The 15,411-nt window shown below is 33.0% G+C and overlaps 1 protein-coding gene across 4 annotated transcripts in view; it reads left to right on the top strand.

Moving 5' to 3' along the window:
• Positions 1–924: 924 nt before the first annotated feature.
• Nrx-1 (Neurexin 1) overlaps positions 925–15,411 on the top strand; it is a 212,125-nt gene continuing 197,638 nt past the window's right edge. The window contains exons 1-2 of one of the 4 annotated variants that reach the window (XM_067349190.1): positions 925–3,859; positions 14,105–14,155. In XM_067349190.1, coding sequence (XP_067205291.1) covers positions 3,254–3,859; positions 14,105–14,155 — 657 coding nt within the window. In that variant the 5' untranslated portion in view covers positions 925–3,253. The remainder of the gene's footprint in view (positions 3,860–14,104; positions 14,156–15,411) is intronic. The other 3 variants (XM_067349191.1, XM_067349194.1, XM_067349193.1) reach the window with 3 other exon arrangements.

The raw sequence follows: 15,411 nt of genomic DNA on the forward strand, positions 1-15,411 counted from the left end.
TCGAAAGAACGTTCTTCTCAACTTTGAATTTGTCCTTGAAGAGAAAACTTTTAATGATCAATTTTCACAAATATTAGTTGTTTATCAGTCGTATGATATACTTTAGAGTGAATGGCCATATAAATAGCAGATACAGTCAGATAACGAATGATTAGTTAGCAAAATATTATAATTTATTCTTAATTGTTATCTTTAACTCAATCAATCAATTTTTATCTTTAACTCTTGATTTATCTCTTGTTTTATTCAAGAATTTATTCAATTCAAATAATTACATTTAATTATTTTGAATAATTAATTTAAAAAATTAATTCTGTAGAAAAATATATCTCTGAAAAGTTTTTGGAAAATTAATCAATTATTCTAACATTGATCTAACTCTAATTTTCTATTAAAAAATAACAAGATTTTCCTGTTTTTGATAGAAGACCGAAGTTTGTATTATAGATATATAAAGTCCGTTTTTCCAATTTTACGTATCCATGTCAGGATTAAAAATTGAAATTTTGACATAATCGATTAGCTTTCGATTAAACGTCACTAAAATCTGCAACGTGACATTCACATTTCTCTGATTTCTTAATTTGTGGAATAACATTCGGCATCGATCAATGATTCGCAGGTGGATATTAGAATCTATAAAGTCTTCTTCGGATCGATCGGTAATGTAAAACGCTTCTGTCTGTTAAGAATTTTTTATAATTTCTTTCGATCGCAGGCTCGCGCAACAATTTTTCAGCGCTTCTTTTCGGTAACGTTCTCTTCGGAGAAGTACCGTGAGAGCACAATTCTCGAGTATGCACCACGTTCGTCCTTCCATCACCTCACCTTGGCCCTACCGCTATACGACGAACAGACAGACGAACAGGCACCGACACATGAAGAACAACCCTCTCTCGCTGCCGCGTTTCCTTCCTTCTGCCCCTCAGTCTTCTGCCCCTAAACACGCGACTGCGCAGAGAAACGGCGCGAGGCGTCGGCGTCGACGTCGTCATCGGCGTCGGCGTTGCGCCGGGGGCGTCGCACCATCGTCGACGGCAGCGAGCGTCTCGACCGAGCGTCGCTTCGTCTCGCTAGGCTTAGTATCAAGCCGGTAGCCGTCGAGAGGGTCGATCCACCTCCGGGAATCGGTCAACTGATTGCAACTAGCAACTACAACGAGTAGAATTTACGTGATTCGCGCGCGTTCGCGGACGTGCATATCCGGAGTCTTCAGGTGACGAAAGAGGGGGTGGAAAAGAGAGAGAGAGAGAGAGAGAGAGAGAGAGAGAGAAAGAGAGAGAGAGAGAGAGAGAGAGGGAGAGAGAGAGAGAAAAATGGAGCGCGCCGCCGGATCGATCGCGATACGAACGTACGGCTGACTCGAGAGTAATCGCGAGCAAGTAGTAGTCGCCTGACGGCTTATAACGAGCGATCCGCACCGTGCCGGCGCCATTAAACGCCAATCACGAGCTCGCCACAAAGAAGGGTGTCGTCGCGGACATACCGAGTGATCATCCGCGATCTCTCTCGCAGTTCTGCGTCGCGAAGTCGGAGAGGGAGAGAGATAGAGTTGCTGTGTGGTGAAAGTGCTCATCGCGTGATTAGGTCGAGGTCGTGTCGCTTGTCGCTAGGACTGCTCTGCACTTGATGACCTCCGTCGTCGGAGATGAAGCTCGAGGTTAGGTGACATCCCTCGCGATTCGGACTAGTCTGCTCTCGCGAGCCGATTCCAGCCATTTCCAGAACGTATACATATTGCACGCTAAAGGAGTCCCGGTGAAAGTGTGCCATCGACGCGACAAGAAGATTCGAGGGCTGAATCGCAGCTAAGTATTCTTGATACGAAGCGATACGAGCGGTGACGGCTCTCTCGTTGTCGCGATAATTATCATTGGATTGCTGTGCAATGACAAGTCTGAGAAACACGAAGAAACTGGAAGTCGTGTCAACGATCTTCTAACAGTTGTTGAAATTTGTCCATATCCTTATCACCGCCGACAATTACTGTCTAGAATAGGCAATTCAAAGACTTTTTCAATGGATATGTGTATATGCATAAAATATTTTATCATCATTTTGTGAAGAACTAATACATCTTCGCTAAATGTGCTATCATAAATGTTGCTGACGATCATCATTAATGAAAAATTAACTGTGTTTTGTGAAGGATAATTTGTAAAGGAAAAACATGCTTGTTTTGTAGAACGTCTGACTATAAAGCGTGAATACTACTTCTGCTCTTTGAAATGTATTTAAGTGACCGAAATCGCAAAATTGACAATCTTCTGTAAAAATATGTCATTAGTACAAGGAACTCGCATTGTATTAATCAGCATTAGGTAGTAAACTTAATCGAGTGTTGGAGAGAAATACTATCATTTTACAATTTGTTTGATTTTGAATTATTAGTGCAAGTGAGAAGGCACAGAAGTGAATGCGATAAACATTTGATTAAAGTATTTCTTCTTCGAGAAAGTTTTCGTTATCAACCAGTTCATCGATTGGACATAACTCAGAAATATTTACGCGCGTTAAGAGAAGATGTGAATTCTTACCCGCGTTGTTTCCATACATTAACATATTGCACTAATAATTTTCATGCATTTGACTAACTGATTGACTGAATTTGAAATCAGACACATATCCTGAAATATCGATTTTTTATGGAAACAATTATGCAAACAAGTTTTACGCCAATCAAAGTAATTTTATTGAAGATAAGATCTAAAAATATTATTTTATGATCAATTACAAATTTACGAATATACGATTTATAATTTACAAATATTATCAAAAACATTTTCGTAAATATTTATCATTGAAACTTATTTCAAAAGAAAACCCTGAATTTAGTAACGAAGCTAAATTGCAAACATTTGAAACGAACGCATCCGATTGAAGATAATAGACGCTTGCAAGTTCTTCTACGCGCTACGACGAGTTTGTTCGATAAGAAATTACAAAAGTTCAAGGACCGCTCTATTAATCAAAGACATTGTCATATTTATACGGCAAGAGGAGAGCACGCACGAGACAGCGCGTACGTTCGTAAACCCTGCATATCACACCTACCATACACAATCCGCGCGTGCGCAGTCACGTGCTCACGAATGCAGCCGGGTAGTACAACGTGGCCGACGTCACGCATCCACGCTTTGAACTCCTACGCGGGATGAGTATAAACGCGTGACGTAATCGCGTGTGTAGAAGCCCACACAAAAGAGCGAATGAAAGAGCGAAGGATCTAGCACGGCCAATTCAAAAGTGAATCATGCATCCCCCCTCGCTGTTGCCGACGCCGTTACTGCTGGTGGTATTGCTCGCCAGTCAGGTAGCCCGTTCCTTTCTACTGGAGGGCTCTGCAACGAGCTACGCGCAATTTCGCAAATGGAATGCCGGCCTGAACGGTACCCTGGAATTCGAATTCAAGACAGAGCAAGGTAACGGGCTGCTACTTTACACAGACGATGGCGGCACTTATGACTTTTTTGAGGTTAAACTGGTCGAAAGCGCGCTTAGGCTGAGGTACAATCTCGGCGGTGGTGCACAGATTGTCACAGTCGGTCACGATCTTGGCGACGGCCATTGGCACAAAGTGCAGATCACCAGATCCAACGAGAATACTACTCTAACCGTGGATGGTGTTAGCGCGGTCTCTACATCGCGGGGTAAGGAGTTTGAATTCGGCAAGCTTGCCGGGAACTCGGACGTCTACGTGGGCGGTATGCCTAGCTGGTATAATAGCAAACTCACATTGTTGGCTTTGCCTAGCGTGATATTCGAGTCCAGATTCAATGGATTTATTAGGAATCTCGTGTACGCCGATGGGGAAAATATCGTGCCCAGAAGACAGGAGATGAAGAGTCGGGACGCCAAAGTATGTAAACACTGTTTTCTCTTTTCTGTTTTCATTTCTGTTATTTGATGTTACAATATACTTGATCGTTGATTTATTCAAATCAGAGAATATTTTAGTGCAAAATTATACGAAATATGTACTACTTAATTTTTAAATGCGCTTTTAAATTTATATTTGTCAGTCTACAAATTTTTCATGGCGCATATACAATATTAAATATAATTAATAATTTTACTCTAATATTTTTAATAATTTAATATATATTTATCTTAAAACATATTATAAAAAAATTATTAATATAATAATAACAATATTAATAAAATAATAGACGTATGAGTGTTCTAATATTTTTTTATAATTTTTTAAAATTTGAGATTTTTAATCTATCATACGGTCAATATTTTTGTATGCATTATATTGAAAAGGAACTTTTTTGTAATGTTGAAACAAAAAATAAATTATTTTCTTAGAGTGAGATCAAAAATTGCCAACAAATTGGAAAAGTGCCAATCATATGTTATCTGACTATCCGATTTCGTTAACGGCTATAAATTTAGTTAATGCGATTATAGTGAAAAACAGAAATATCACCTAGTTCAAGATATGTGATTTGGGATAAATCCACCAATCTAATATTTTTGAATCATAGTTATTTTACTAAGAAATATAGAACATATATACGGATCTTTCGAAAATATTTATACATGTATTAACAAGACGTTTGTCATGTGCAATTCTAAAATTTGTTTACATAATATTACGTTCAAGACATTAATATTATTTTTTATTTTTATAAATTTTTTGAAACAGCAAGATATAATCACATCAAGAATATATTAAATTATTAAAAATTGATACGCGTTAGAAATTTATGGAAATGTTCCAGCTAATTATTACGAAAAGATTGCACATTCTATTTGATTTAATACTAGTATAAAGTAAAAAGGTATAAGCTCGCAATAATAAATAAATTAAAATGTGGAAATGAGAATATCAAGGAATATAATTGCCGTCGAAAGTCTTCTTTATTGAGAGTCTCTTATATCAAACGTTTTTTGGTCAACAATTTGATCCTTTTCAGTGAAAAATCCGTAACATTGCTAGTCCATAAAATTCGCGTAATTGAGGTCAATACTAAAAATATTAACTATTCAAAATCTATGTTTAAACAATGAAAACTTTCTTTAACAGACTTATCTTTGAGATTGTAAGATATTATCGTTTAGAAAGCGGACTACTGTGAAAAACAATATTCAAATAAACTGTAAGTGGGGGAATGGAAAGAAATAGTTATTGGGAAGAAGGAGGGGAGACAAGAATCATAGTGTAACTATTCCTTTCCGTTCCCCCACTACAGTTTACTTGAATATTGTTTCTCACAGTAGTCTGCTGTCTTTCTAAATGATAATCGTACAATATTTTTAGTAACTTCAATTACGAGAATGTTATGAATTTTTCACTGAAGAAAGTCAAATTGTTGACCGAAACGTTTGTTGTCAGAAACTCTCAATAAAGAAGACTTTCGACGACAATTACATCTGGTTTGGGCTCGATATTCTCATTTTCACATTTTAATTTATTTAATTTTAATTTATTTATATTAGTATTTTGCTAAATTTTCATATTCAAAATATTTTTGTTTTTCTTAAAAAGTACGGAATTAATCAAAAGAATTTATTCTATACTTTTAATTTGTTGATCCACAAAGAATTATCTCCTCATCGGTAGTATGAGTTAATTGATATTATATGTTAATATAAAATAGTCATATATATTGTGCAAAATTGCAATTGTATCTCATTATCAAAGAAATTATATGCGTATTTAGAATAATGTTTCATCTAGTGGTGTCATTGACCGTGTGCAACACCGCGCGACCGATAGCTGAGTCAGACTCATCGAAAAATTCCTCCTGATGCGCTACCAAAAGCGCGTGCGCTCCGTCAGCACAAAATCGAGACTTTCCCTACTGTGAAAATTTCATATATAGGAGACTAAAAATAAACCACTCCCATTTAGGGAGCTTTCCGCGTTGTTTTATCGTCTATTTCCGACGATCGATACACTATCCATTGTTCGGAGAAAACATCTTTAGGATAACAGCACCCTTTCTTCCTCGACTTTTGCGTGTAATAATTAGCAGACGAGTAATCTGTTCTTGAGTAAAAGTTTAGCCTGAAGATATTTTTTCTATTTTTTTAAATTTTTATAAAAATTATGTATGTAAGATACTATTGATTAATAGGTACATTACATATTTAAGACTTGAAGGCTCTAAACTACTTTATATAAATGTAAATTTCAGATGTATTCAATCTATTTTAACTAACAATCTAAAAGTAAAATATAGAATATTTCTGTATAGCTATGTAGAATAATTGTGTGTTTTTCAATAGCGCACACACGTCACGCTGTTCATTCATAGGATATCACGGTTTGACTAGAATGTCGTATTCGTAAATTTAGTTATCTTGTTGTCCGATTGGTCACACGCGGTTGCGATTCTGGTATTCGCTTACGATTAGATAAGGCGACAAATCGAGAATATCCGTCAGGAGGATCGCCATGCGATTACCGGTGCAACGACGATGTAACCCAGTCGACGTTATCATCCTCCGTACATCCATATGTGATGTTGCGGCAACATAGATAGATAACTTTAGTTTATCAATGTACGAGAAATCAATGTACGAGAAATGAATGGCACATTATTTAATTACCTTTTTTTTTTTAAATTATATTAATTATGATAATGAACAAATGTCATATAAAAAACACGGATTCACAAATACATCTTTTCCAAATTCCGAAACATTAAAAGTTATACATTATAATAGAATATACGTAATATAATGCTAATTCCTATTATTATTTTTTAATAATTTCTTTCTGTTAAATTTGATCTTGATTTTCTCGTTACGAAGCTTGTATTTTGTATTGCCTTACGTTATTCAAGCATAAGATAAGTGAGTTACGCTCGGTCACCTCGGTATAAAATCGCCATTTCCGCACGGAACGCCTCCTCAACTGATTGCTTCGTATTAATATTATTTTTCTGTCGTTAACATTGTAACGTATGCGCGGCACGAAAAGCGATTATCAAGCGGACGGGGAATAAGCGCGATCATCGGATTACTACAAATGGTTGTCGTGGAAAAAGCGAGCAATTACGCATAGGAAGCAATTATTTTATACCTGTTACTTTCTTGCCGTGGTTGTATCGCGTGTATTCGCAAAATGAATTACATATGCAACCGCTGGCTAGTTAGAGAAAATAAAAAAAAGATGTTATTTCTGGCATTCTATGATATTCGATTTCGAGCAGTGATTATTCGCTAATTTTGCAATTACGCAAAATTAATAAAAGGAAAAGAAAGAATAAAGCAATTCGCACTATTTGTGTGTTATAATCACTAATAATGAATTATATATTAATTACTTATTAATTAAAATTGATTTTAATTTATGAATATTTAAATGTGTGTAATTAAAATTACTTGCAGCAAAAAATACTCTCAAAATATGTTTTAATATGTTAAAATATGTATTTTTAATGCTGATATATCTATAGAGTTTGGGTAGTCGAAGGACAAGTAAAATAGTTGCAATCCATTACTGTTTAAGTAATTAAATAAAATTAATGTGAATTGAATGAAGAGATGAATTTAAGCACATCCAGATAAAATAACATGTGTAATTAAAATTGCATTGACACTTGCAAAAGATAAATGAGGCTCATTATTTTTTCTCGTTACATTTTACATAAATTTGCGGATAAAGTTTTAGTTTTGTTTAGATATAGAAGTTAATACATACGAAAATTTATAGGCATATAAACATTAATATTGTTATTATTCTTAATGCTTATATAACATAAAAATACATAATACCTTGATAAAAAGATGTAAAAAAGCATAATAATGTTGCCGATATAAATGGTGGAGAGAAAGGAGAGTACTAAAAGTTGATGGCTACAATTTCGATATTATTTATTTTATCTTAGAAGCTCTATTACTATTGATAAGAACTACATATATAGTTTCTGTTTGAAAGTGAAACATATTCCAATAATTATAATTATCTTGGAAGAACGCAATATTTTGAGGAATTAAAAAAATTTAACAGAAGAAAAAGATTACAGATTTCTTTAAAATAATATTTTTAAGAAATACCTAATAATTATATTGTTGCAAAACTATATAATTTTCTTTTGATTAAATATTTTCTGGGAAATTGAAGAGTCGTCAATCGATTGTATAGTATACTATAATAGGAATTGCAAAATTTGTGGTAATAGTGTCTCTTTTCAAAGAATGCATGCGTATCTCATGCAAGTATGAGTGACCTTAATGGTTGTGTTTCAAAGAACTGAAAGCAAGCAAGATCTTTATCGGATAATAATGTGGAACGATAACTCCCGCGGATAGTACAAATTATAAGGCAGCCACGTTAAAGCGCACAAGTGCACTCGAGCCAAACAAAAATAGCATAATGCACATGCAAACTTAATGAACGAAGTCTGTACATGTATATGAATCGGATACCCATCGTTAACAGGAATCGTCATCGTCAAAAATATTTTTTTTAAACGTTAAATTTAAATTTATCGTAATTGTAAATATTAGGGTAATTTGGTTTGATCTTTAATAAATGTATTGCTTGCTTCACTAATTGTTAAAAACATTTATGTACTTTTTATACATTTGATATTTTAATAAATTTACTTATAAGCAAATTATTTGATTTTTTACATACAATTAAATTAAATTTTGGACTAAATTATCATAAATAAATATAAATAAAAAATAATAACCAAAATTTTATTCAACTAATATAAATATAAAAGATAACGTCATGCAATTATTGTGTCTGATTTTAATACAGTTTATTTAATATTTAAATATAATAATATTTAATATAAAATATTAAATATCTTGCAAAGTATTTATTTTTTCATGACTTATACATACATGTGTCCGAGCGGGTGCGTATGTATATACAAAGAAAAATAGATACATTTTGTTAATATAAAATATCTCATATTTATTTTTCAATGTTTTTACACAAACATGTTTGCGTGTGCGTTTGTGCATATATAAATGATTATAATGACGATTAATTTGCAATGATTAATCAACGTCGAAAGAAAAACTTGTTCTAGGAACAACGCTATTCCTCGTGTCGCTCTATTAATCACACTTACCTTTTTTCTTTTTTTTTACAATGCAGTATCGTTGAAGCTGCTGTAAAGTAAAAGACGGACGACTAACTAAGTAGTAAGGAATACCGTGTTTAATTAATTATGCTTACTTAACGCAATCGGAACTTCTTTGTTGTTCGACCGTAATTTCTTGCACGTAATCATGCGTTGAATGACGTAAATGACTACATAATGTTCATTATGTTGACTACCACGACTTATGAATGCGCGGATTTGCGACTAATGAGATACGATAACACATTTTGTCGAATCTTGAATACGAAGCTTGATTAGAATTTAAATATATTAGCATTAATGTATTTGTATTAAGTATGTTATAGTAACTATAGTAACCGTAGCTGTGCTAAATGTTACTTTTATATTCATGCGTTGAATATTAGCAATTTTTATTCTTGCATCGCAATCTATTGGGTATTTTGCATAAATCTATCATAAAGGGTATTATTAAATATTATTATAATTATAATTTTAATTTGTCGTATAATTATCAGTACGCCAATTTATATAAAATCTATATAAAAAGATGTTTTAAACTTGAAACATTTAATTAAATGGATAAAATAATATTAAATTTTGTCAATAGTTATTTTTGTTAATAGTCTCTTGTGTCTTCGATGAGAGTTAGAAATTAAAACAATTTGCAGCCGCAATAATATTTGGTTAAATGTATAAACGAGCCATAACGCGCCGCGATAATTAATCAAGAAACTCGTTAATGAACGAAAATGCCGCATACTGAAGTAAATTTCGCATATATGTTCTCGGAAATAACGAATATGTTGAGATGATGTTAACCAACATGTATATGGAGTAACTTCGTATACCAGCCTATTTTACCGCGAAATAAGTATCGTATGTGATCAGTGCAAAAGTCTGTGCTTCTGCAACAATTTTCGCTTAATTAATTTTATGGCATATTTGTCTGAAGTTATCTGCCGGTAGTAGTTGGAAAACACATAAAAGCAGTTTTGCATATTTATTAATTTTATTATCTTCTTTATTGCATTGATATATTTGCACGAAAATAGTTTGTATTTCGTAAAAAAATTACATAGCATAAAAATAATTTTTAAATTTAAATACATGAGAAATGCATGTATTTTAATTTGAAAAAAATGTAAACGTTTATGATGTAATGATGGTCTATAAAGTAAATTTTTATTGCTGAAGTCTTATATTAAAAAATTTAGCATATATGCTAACTGTAGTTAAAACAAATATGACGTACCATGCTATTTAGAAAATTGCTAGAATTTGCAGTTTAATGTAGGTTACTAACGACGTCAAAATCGACCAGAACGGTATAATGAAAGAAAAGAAAATGGATTGAAAAGATAGACTGGTTGATAATATGCGAGATGAGTTTTATTTTGCGATTGACGTAATTGTTCGTGAGACGAATTGAGACTGATTTCGATTATACCGATATATTTGTAGTCTAAGCAACAATTGAGGAAGCGAGAGAGGAAAACACGATCACAAATACTAACGCAGGATTGAAAAACGCGGACTGTCAACAAAACGTGGGCCAGAAAAACTATCGCGAATAGTTTTTTATGACAACAGAAGTCACAGAATTGTATTAAATGATATTTTAATTAAAATTGAGGTAATAGAATATTTAATTATTCGAGATTAAATTAGGGATTGCACAAAAATTGCGATAAACTGATAAGAGTATAACAAATTGGACGACTTTAGTCCAAACACTGCGCGAACATTGATTTATTATACATTTTATGATAAGATATGAGTGAAAATAAAGAATTTGATCGGTGTAAAAGAATATGATCATATTATCTAGTTGTTCAAGATGTTATGTTCGACAGATCAAAAGACACGGTAGTGTTTTACACTAAATTCACGCGCCATACATCAGTGTATATATATTAATATATAATGTATACACACATATGTATACACGCAAGTCAGCCCTCAGACAGTAGATATATTAAATTATCGGATTTTAGCAACGTGTCTGAGCCGATTGAACTCTAAACCCGTATTTATAGTCGTGTTTCGTCTTAGAAACTTAGCTGAAATCAGTTTTGTGCGTGCGACGTGATATATATATATATTATAGATATTATAGATATAAATATGATCTAAATATCGATTTGATATTTATTTTTAAGTGATAGAGAGAGATTGAGTTAAAGTTGGTTCAACCCCCCACAAAAAATATTAAATTTTTGTTCAGTGTAACGAGCATAAAATTTTTAATTTGGATATGAAACCTCATAAATAGCTTTTTTCGGATTATTTATCTTTTACTTTTACAAGATAAGAGGAGAAAGGACAGCTAAATAGGGTTTTTGGCATAATAAAACTTTTACTATATTTACTATTTTTTAAATAACATTTAGAAACAGTTTTTTTTTAGAGCCGATATCTAGTTTACATCATATGTCTTATCTAAACTAAATTCGTATCATATTCGTACTACGAGTATATATATTATTTACACCGCCAGATTAGGCTACTTAGTACGCGAATTTAGTACAAATATAGTACTTGATACTGATACGCGTATCAAACGATCAATATATATTGACTATAATAAAAGCACGAATTTAAGAGGAATGGTTGTAAAACTAAATTAATTTCTATTGAACGGAATAATGGTCGATCATTTACGTCAATTGTCAAAAATGAAAATTCTTGCTGACACGGGTCTTTTGATGATAAACAGTCAACGAAGTTGTGTCGATTGTGAGTAAACATTCCACGGCGATGCTATTCGTGTTAATTGAGCGCTCTTTAAATTACTTACGGTTTACACAAGCAGTTTGTGACACCGAGTTTACATTGTGACGTTTACAAAATTATTCAAAGTGTTATTACGGTTATTACGTGAGAATTGTACGAGCTAATCGATATTTCCATCCATTTACAAACGAATTGAGATGCGAACATTGCATAAGTGGATTTTTAAAGAAATTGTTGAATACTTTTATCACGCCAGATGTCGCTTAAATGTCTCGGCTGTAAAAAACTCTTTCTAAATGTTATTTAAAAAATGGTAAAAGTTTTATTTTGAGATATATTTATATCAAAATAAAACTACTTTTATATTATTTATATTTATACTTTTTAGAAAATAGACAATGTACTTTTAATGGCATTTTTAATATTTAACAATATTTATAACATTAAATAATTTTGAATTATTTTAAGATACATTTACTATTCAATCGATGCAATACAAAGAAATAGATTGTATACTTATTTAAGACTGAATTTTTTAAATCCATGTTTTAATTTTTTATCATCTTCGTGTCATTATTTATTGATAAAAGACAAATACTGTCGGTTTCTTAGCCTTGGAGGTGCATAACAGTAAGAGATCGCACGGTGAAGGGCAAAAAAGCTACGAAAAATAGCATTTCAGTGACTTTAGGTGGCGAGAGTGGACGAAGACGTATCGATTATCCCGTTCGGCTTTGCGCAAACGAGACCACATCGCAGCGCGAAGCGTGATCGAAGATAAAACTACGCTTCGGATCTACACAGAAAGAGGAAGTTGAAGTCTTTTCCTTGGAACTTTTTTTGTTCTTTGGGAATAAAACTCTAGGGACGACTTAATCATCGCCAAGCGTGAATTGAGCGAGCGAATAAAATGCTGTCCTCTTATTTGTGAATCTTTTGCGAAAAAGAGTCGGTATCATGACGATGATAAAAGATCAGATTATTACTTTCTGAAATTTTTATAAAAGTAATGTTATTTTGATTTTAGAAATATAATCTTAACGTAGTCATGTAATTATATATTTTTGTCATAGTTTTCAATACATTCTACATTTATCTTAAGAAACAATTAGTAAATATAAATAAATATTAAATTAATTTAATATGGTTTTTTTTAGAAAAGAAGACTTATTAATAAAAATTTATTTGTAAATTTTTCTTAGAGTTTCTTTATCTGTTTTAGTTTATTCTTTGCTAGGAACATTTTCTTTCAAAGTAATTAACATTAATCACTTTAAGGCAAATTTGTTATTTATAGTAACACACACACACACACACACGCGCGCGCGCAGAGTAGTAACAGTAATAGTAGCAGTAATAGAGCATGTGACTGATTTTATATTATATCTGATAGAACTGAAAGTGCAATGGGTGCGTGGGAAGGGAGGGAAGGAGAAGAGAGCGTATATTCGAAAGAAGCATGTCCTGAGAATATGGCGGGAATTTTGCCGGAAGCAGAAAGCAATTCCATTCTTCCGAGCCGCGACCGCTCGACAAATTATCGACGACGAAAACCTAGCGTTTTTCCTCTGCGTCTTTTTCTCATAATTCGTCCACCTTCCAGACATGTTCCAAATTTTTCAAGTCATATTTTTGATAAAAGCATTGCATTTTGTCAGGACAATATTACATACCGAGTACAGTAAATTTTATATAAGTTTTTAAAAGCTTGTTTTCAGCGAATTATTTATAACGAGCGAGAATAATAAAATTTGCACACTATTTAAGCAGATTGATTGAGCGATAGATTGTTCTACGGCAAAGAGCCTTTCTCTGTGCCTTAAGTATTAACTATAACTAGTATACTGTGAAAAATATATTTTTATGCGCAAAGTATCAGAGGCAAATGGGTGATATAGATTGGTTTTACGGCGTAATAAACGGTAGATGGCATAGTATAAACTATATCTGAGCTTTACACGATGACGGTTCTCGCAGCAAACATTGTGAGCGCTGCAACGACCGTCTTATCTGCGAAAAGGTGTTTTAACTTACAGTTATATTATAAACTTATGGTCGCACACATATACACATATTAAAAGAGAATTTAATGATCGATGTAGGATTCGTAATTATGGCAATTATAAAATTATACATACCACTGTTATTAACTCTTATATCATAATAATATTGCATACTTTGGTCATTAAAAATTATTATCTTTTTAAAAAAGGTTAGGGTGAACTATTGCTTTACTGTATTAAATATTATAACTCATTAAATCTTTAAATAGATTTTTAATTATCTAATTGTTTAATCGAACATTACATAATATAGTTATGTTTGTGTTTCAGTGCGGAGGCTTTCCATGTGTCGAGAGTATCAATAAGCGCAAGTCGACAAGGGTGAGTGATATAATTTTTTAAATAAATCAAGAATAAGATATTAAAGTAATACATAATAAATAACAGTGAGTATACATACAAATAAAACAGTCTAAAAGTAAAAAGAAAATAGAATTTTTCAAGATAATGTATACTTTGATCTCTTATTCTTGAAATAGTTGAAAACCATTCTTCAAAAGTTGCATAATAATAAACTTATAAGTGCTGAACAATTTAAAAATTACAAGAAAGGCAATGAGAACGAACAAAATTTGATACACGTACGATTATTTTGTTTTTTAAATCATTGTGCCATAAAACTACGTGCGCGATAAAGCCGGCAAACAGATTTCATGCGCGAGTGAATATGCTCGCAAGAGGAGTCGATATATCGGCTTTTCGGTCGGGCGTTGTCGTACAACAATTTTTGTTGCTCCCCGCTCTAGCGCGTCAGTTCTGTTACGCGACACGCGGAATGGCCGAGTTTCGGATTAATATCTCGTAAGACAAGCATATACGCCGCGGATGCGTTGTATGCACCATGTTACATTCAATCAGGTGCGCTCCGAATTGCCAGTGGCAAACAACGCGCGGTTTCTACGTACATATGTCGACTACATAGTTAACTGCAGTGTACGAGTCAAGTTGCTTTGACCTACTATCGTATCGATCAATTATTAAGGAGATTTAGATAATCTGATTACACAACAAAAACTAAGTCGACTATCGATCTTTGAGCGCTTTGAAAAAGAGACTCAAAAATATAGGTTTGCAAAAATTTAACCAAACTTTATCATACTTTATCACTTTAGATATACAAAGATCTGCGAGTAATTCCCTTTCAAGATATTGCTCTTTAAAGTTTCATATTTTATTATTGTTATTCACGAACAAACAGCGTTTGTTCAAAAGGCGCGTTCTATTCTTATGCGATTGCGACTCTCTCTCTCTCTCTCTCTCTCTCTCTCTCTCTCTCTCTCTCTCTCTCTCTCTCTCTCTCTGTGCTCGAAAATCTTTAAGCTATTACAACGCTTTCGACGAGACAAATAACCGACGCAAATAACATTATTGCATCAAGACTAAACCAGAGTAATGCAAAGCTGGTGGAATGACGTGTCGTTATTCCTTTCCTAAATGCGCATACATTGTATTACTCTATTGTAACGTAATTATAAACCATGTATTAATGCTGAGATATATAAGCAGGTTTAGGTATACCAAACCATCCTCTCCATCTCTGTTATCCTTTTCATTTCCTATCGTATTTCGTTTCTTGT

This window comes from Linepithema humile, chromosome 2, assembly GCF_040581485.1.
Source record: "Linepithema humile isolate Giens D197 chromosome 2, Lhum_UNIL_v1.0, whole genome shotgun sequence".
Classification (NCBI taxonomy): domain Eukaryota; kingdom Metazoa; phylum Arthropoda; class Insecta; order Hymenoptera; family Formicidae; genus Linepithema; species Linepithema humile.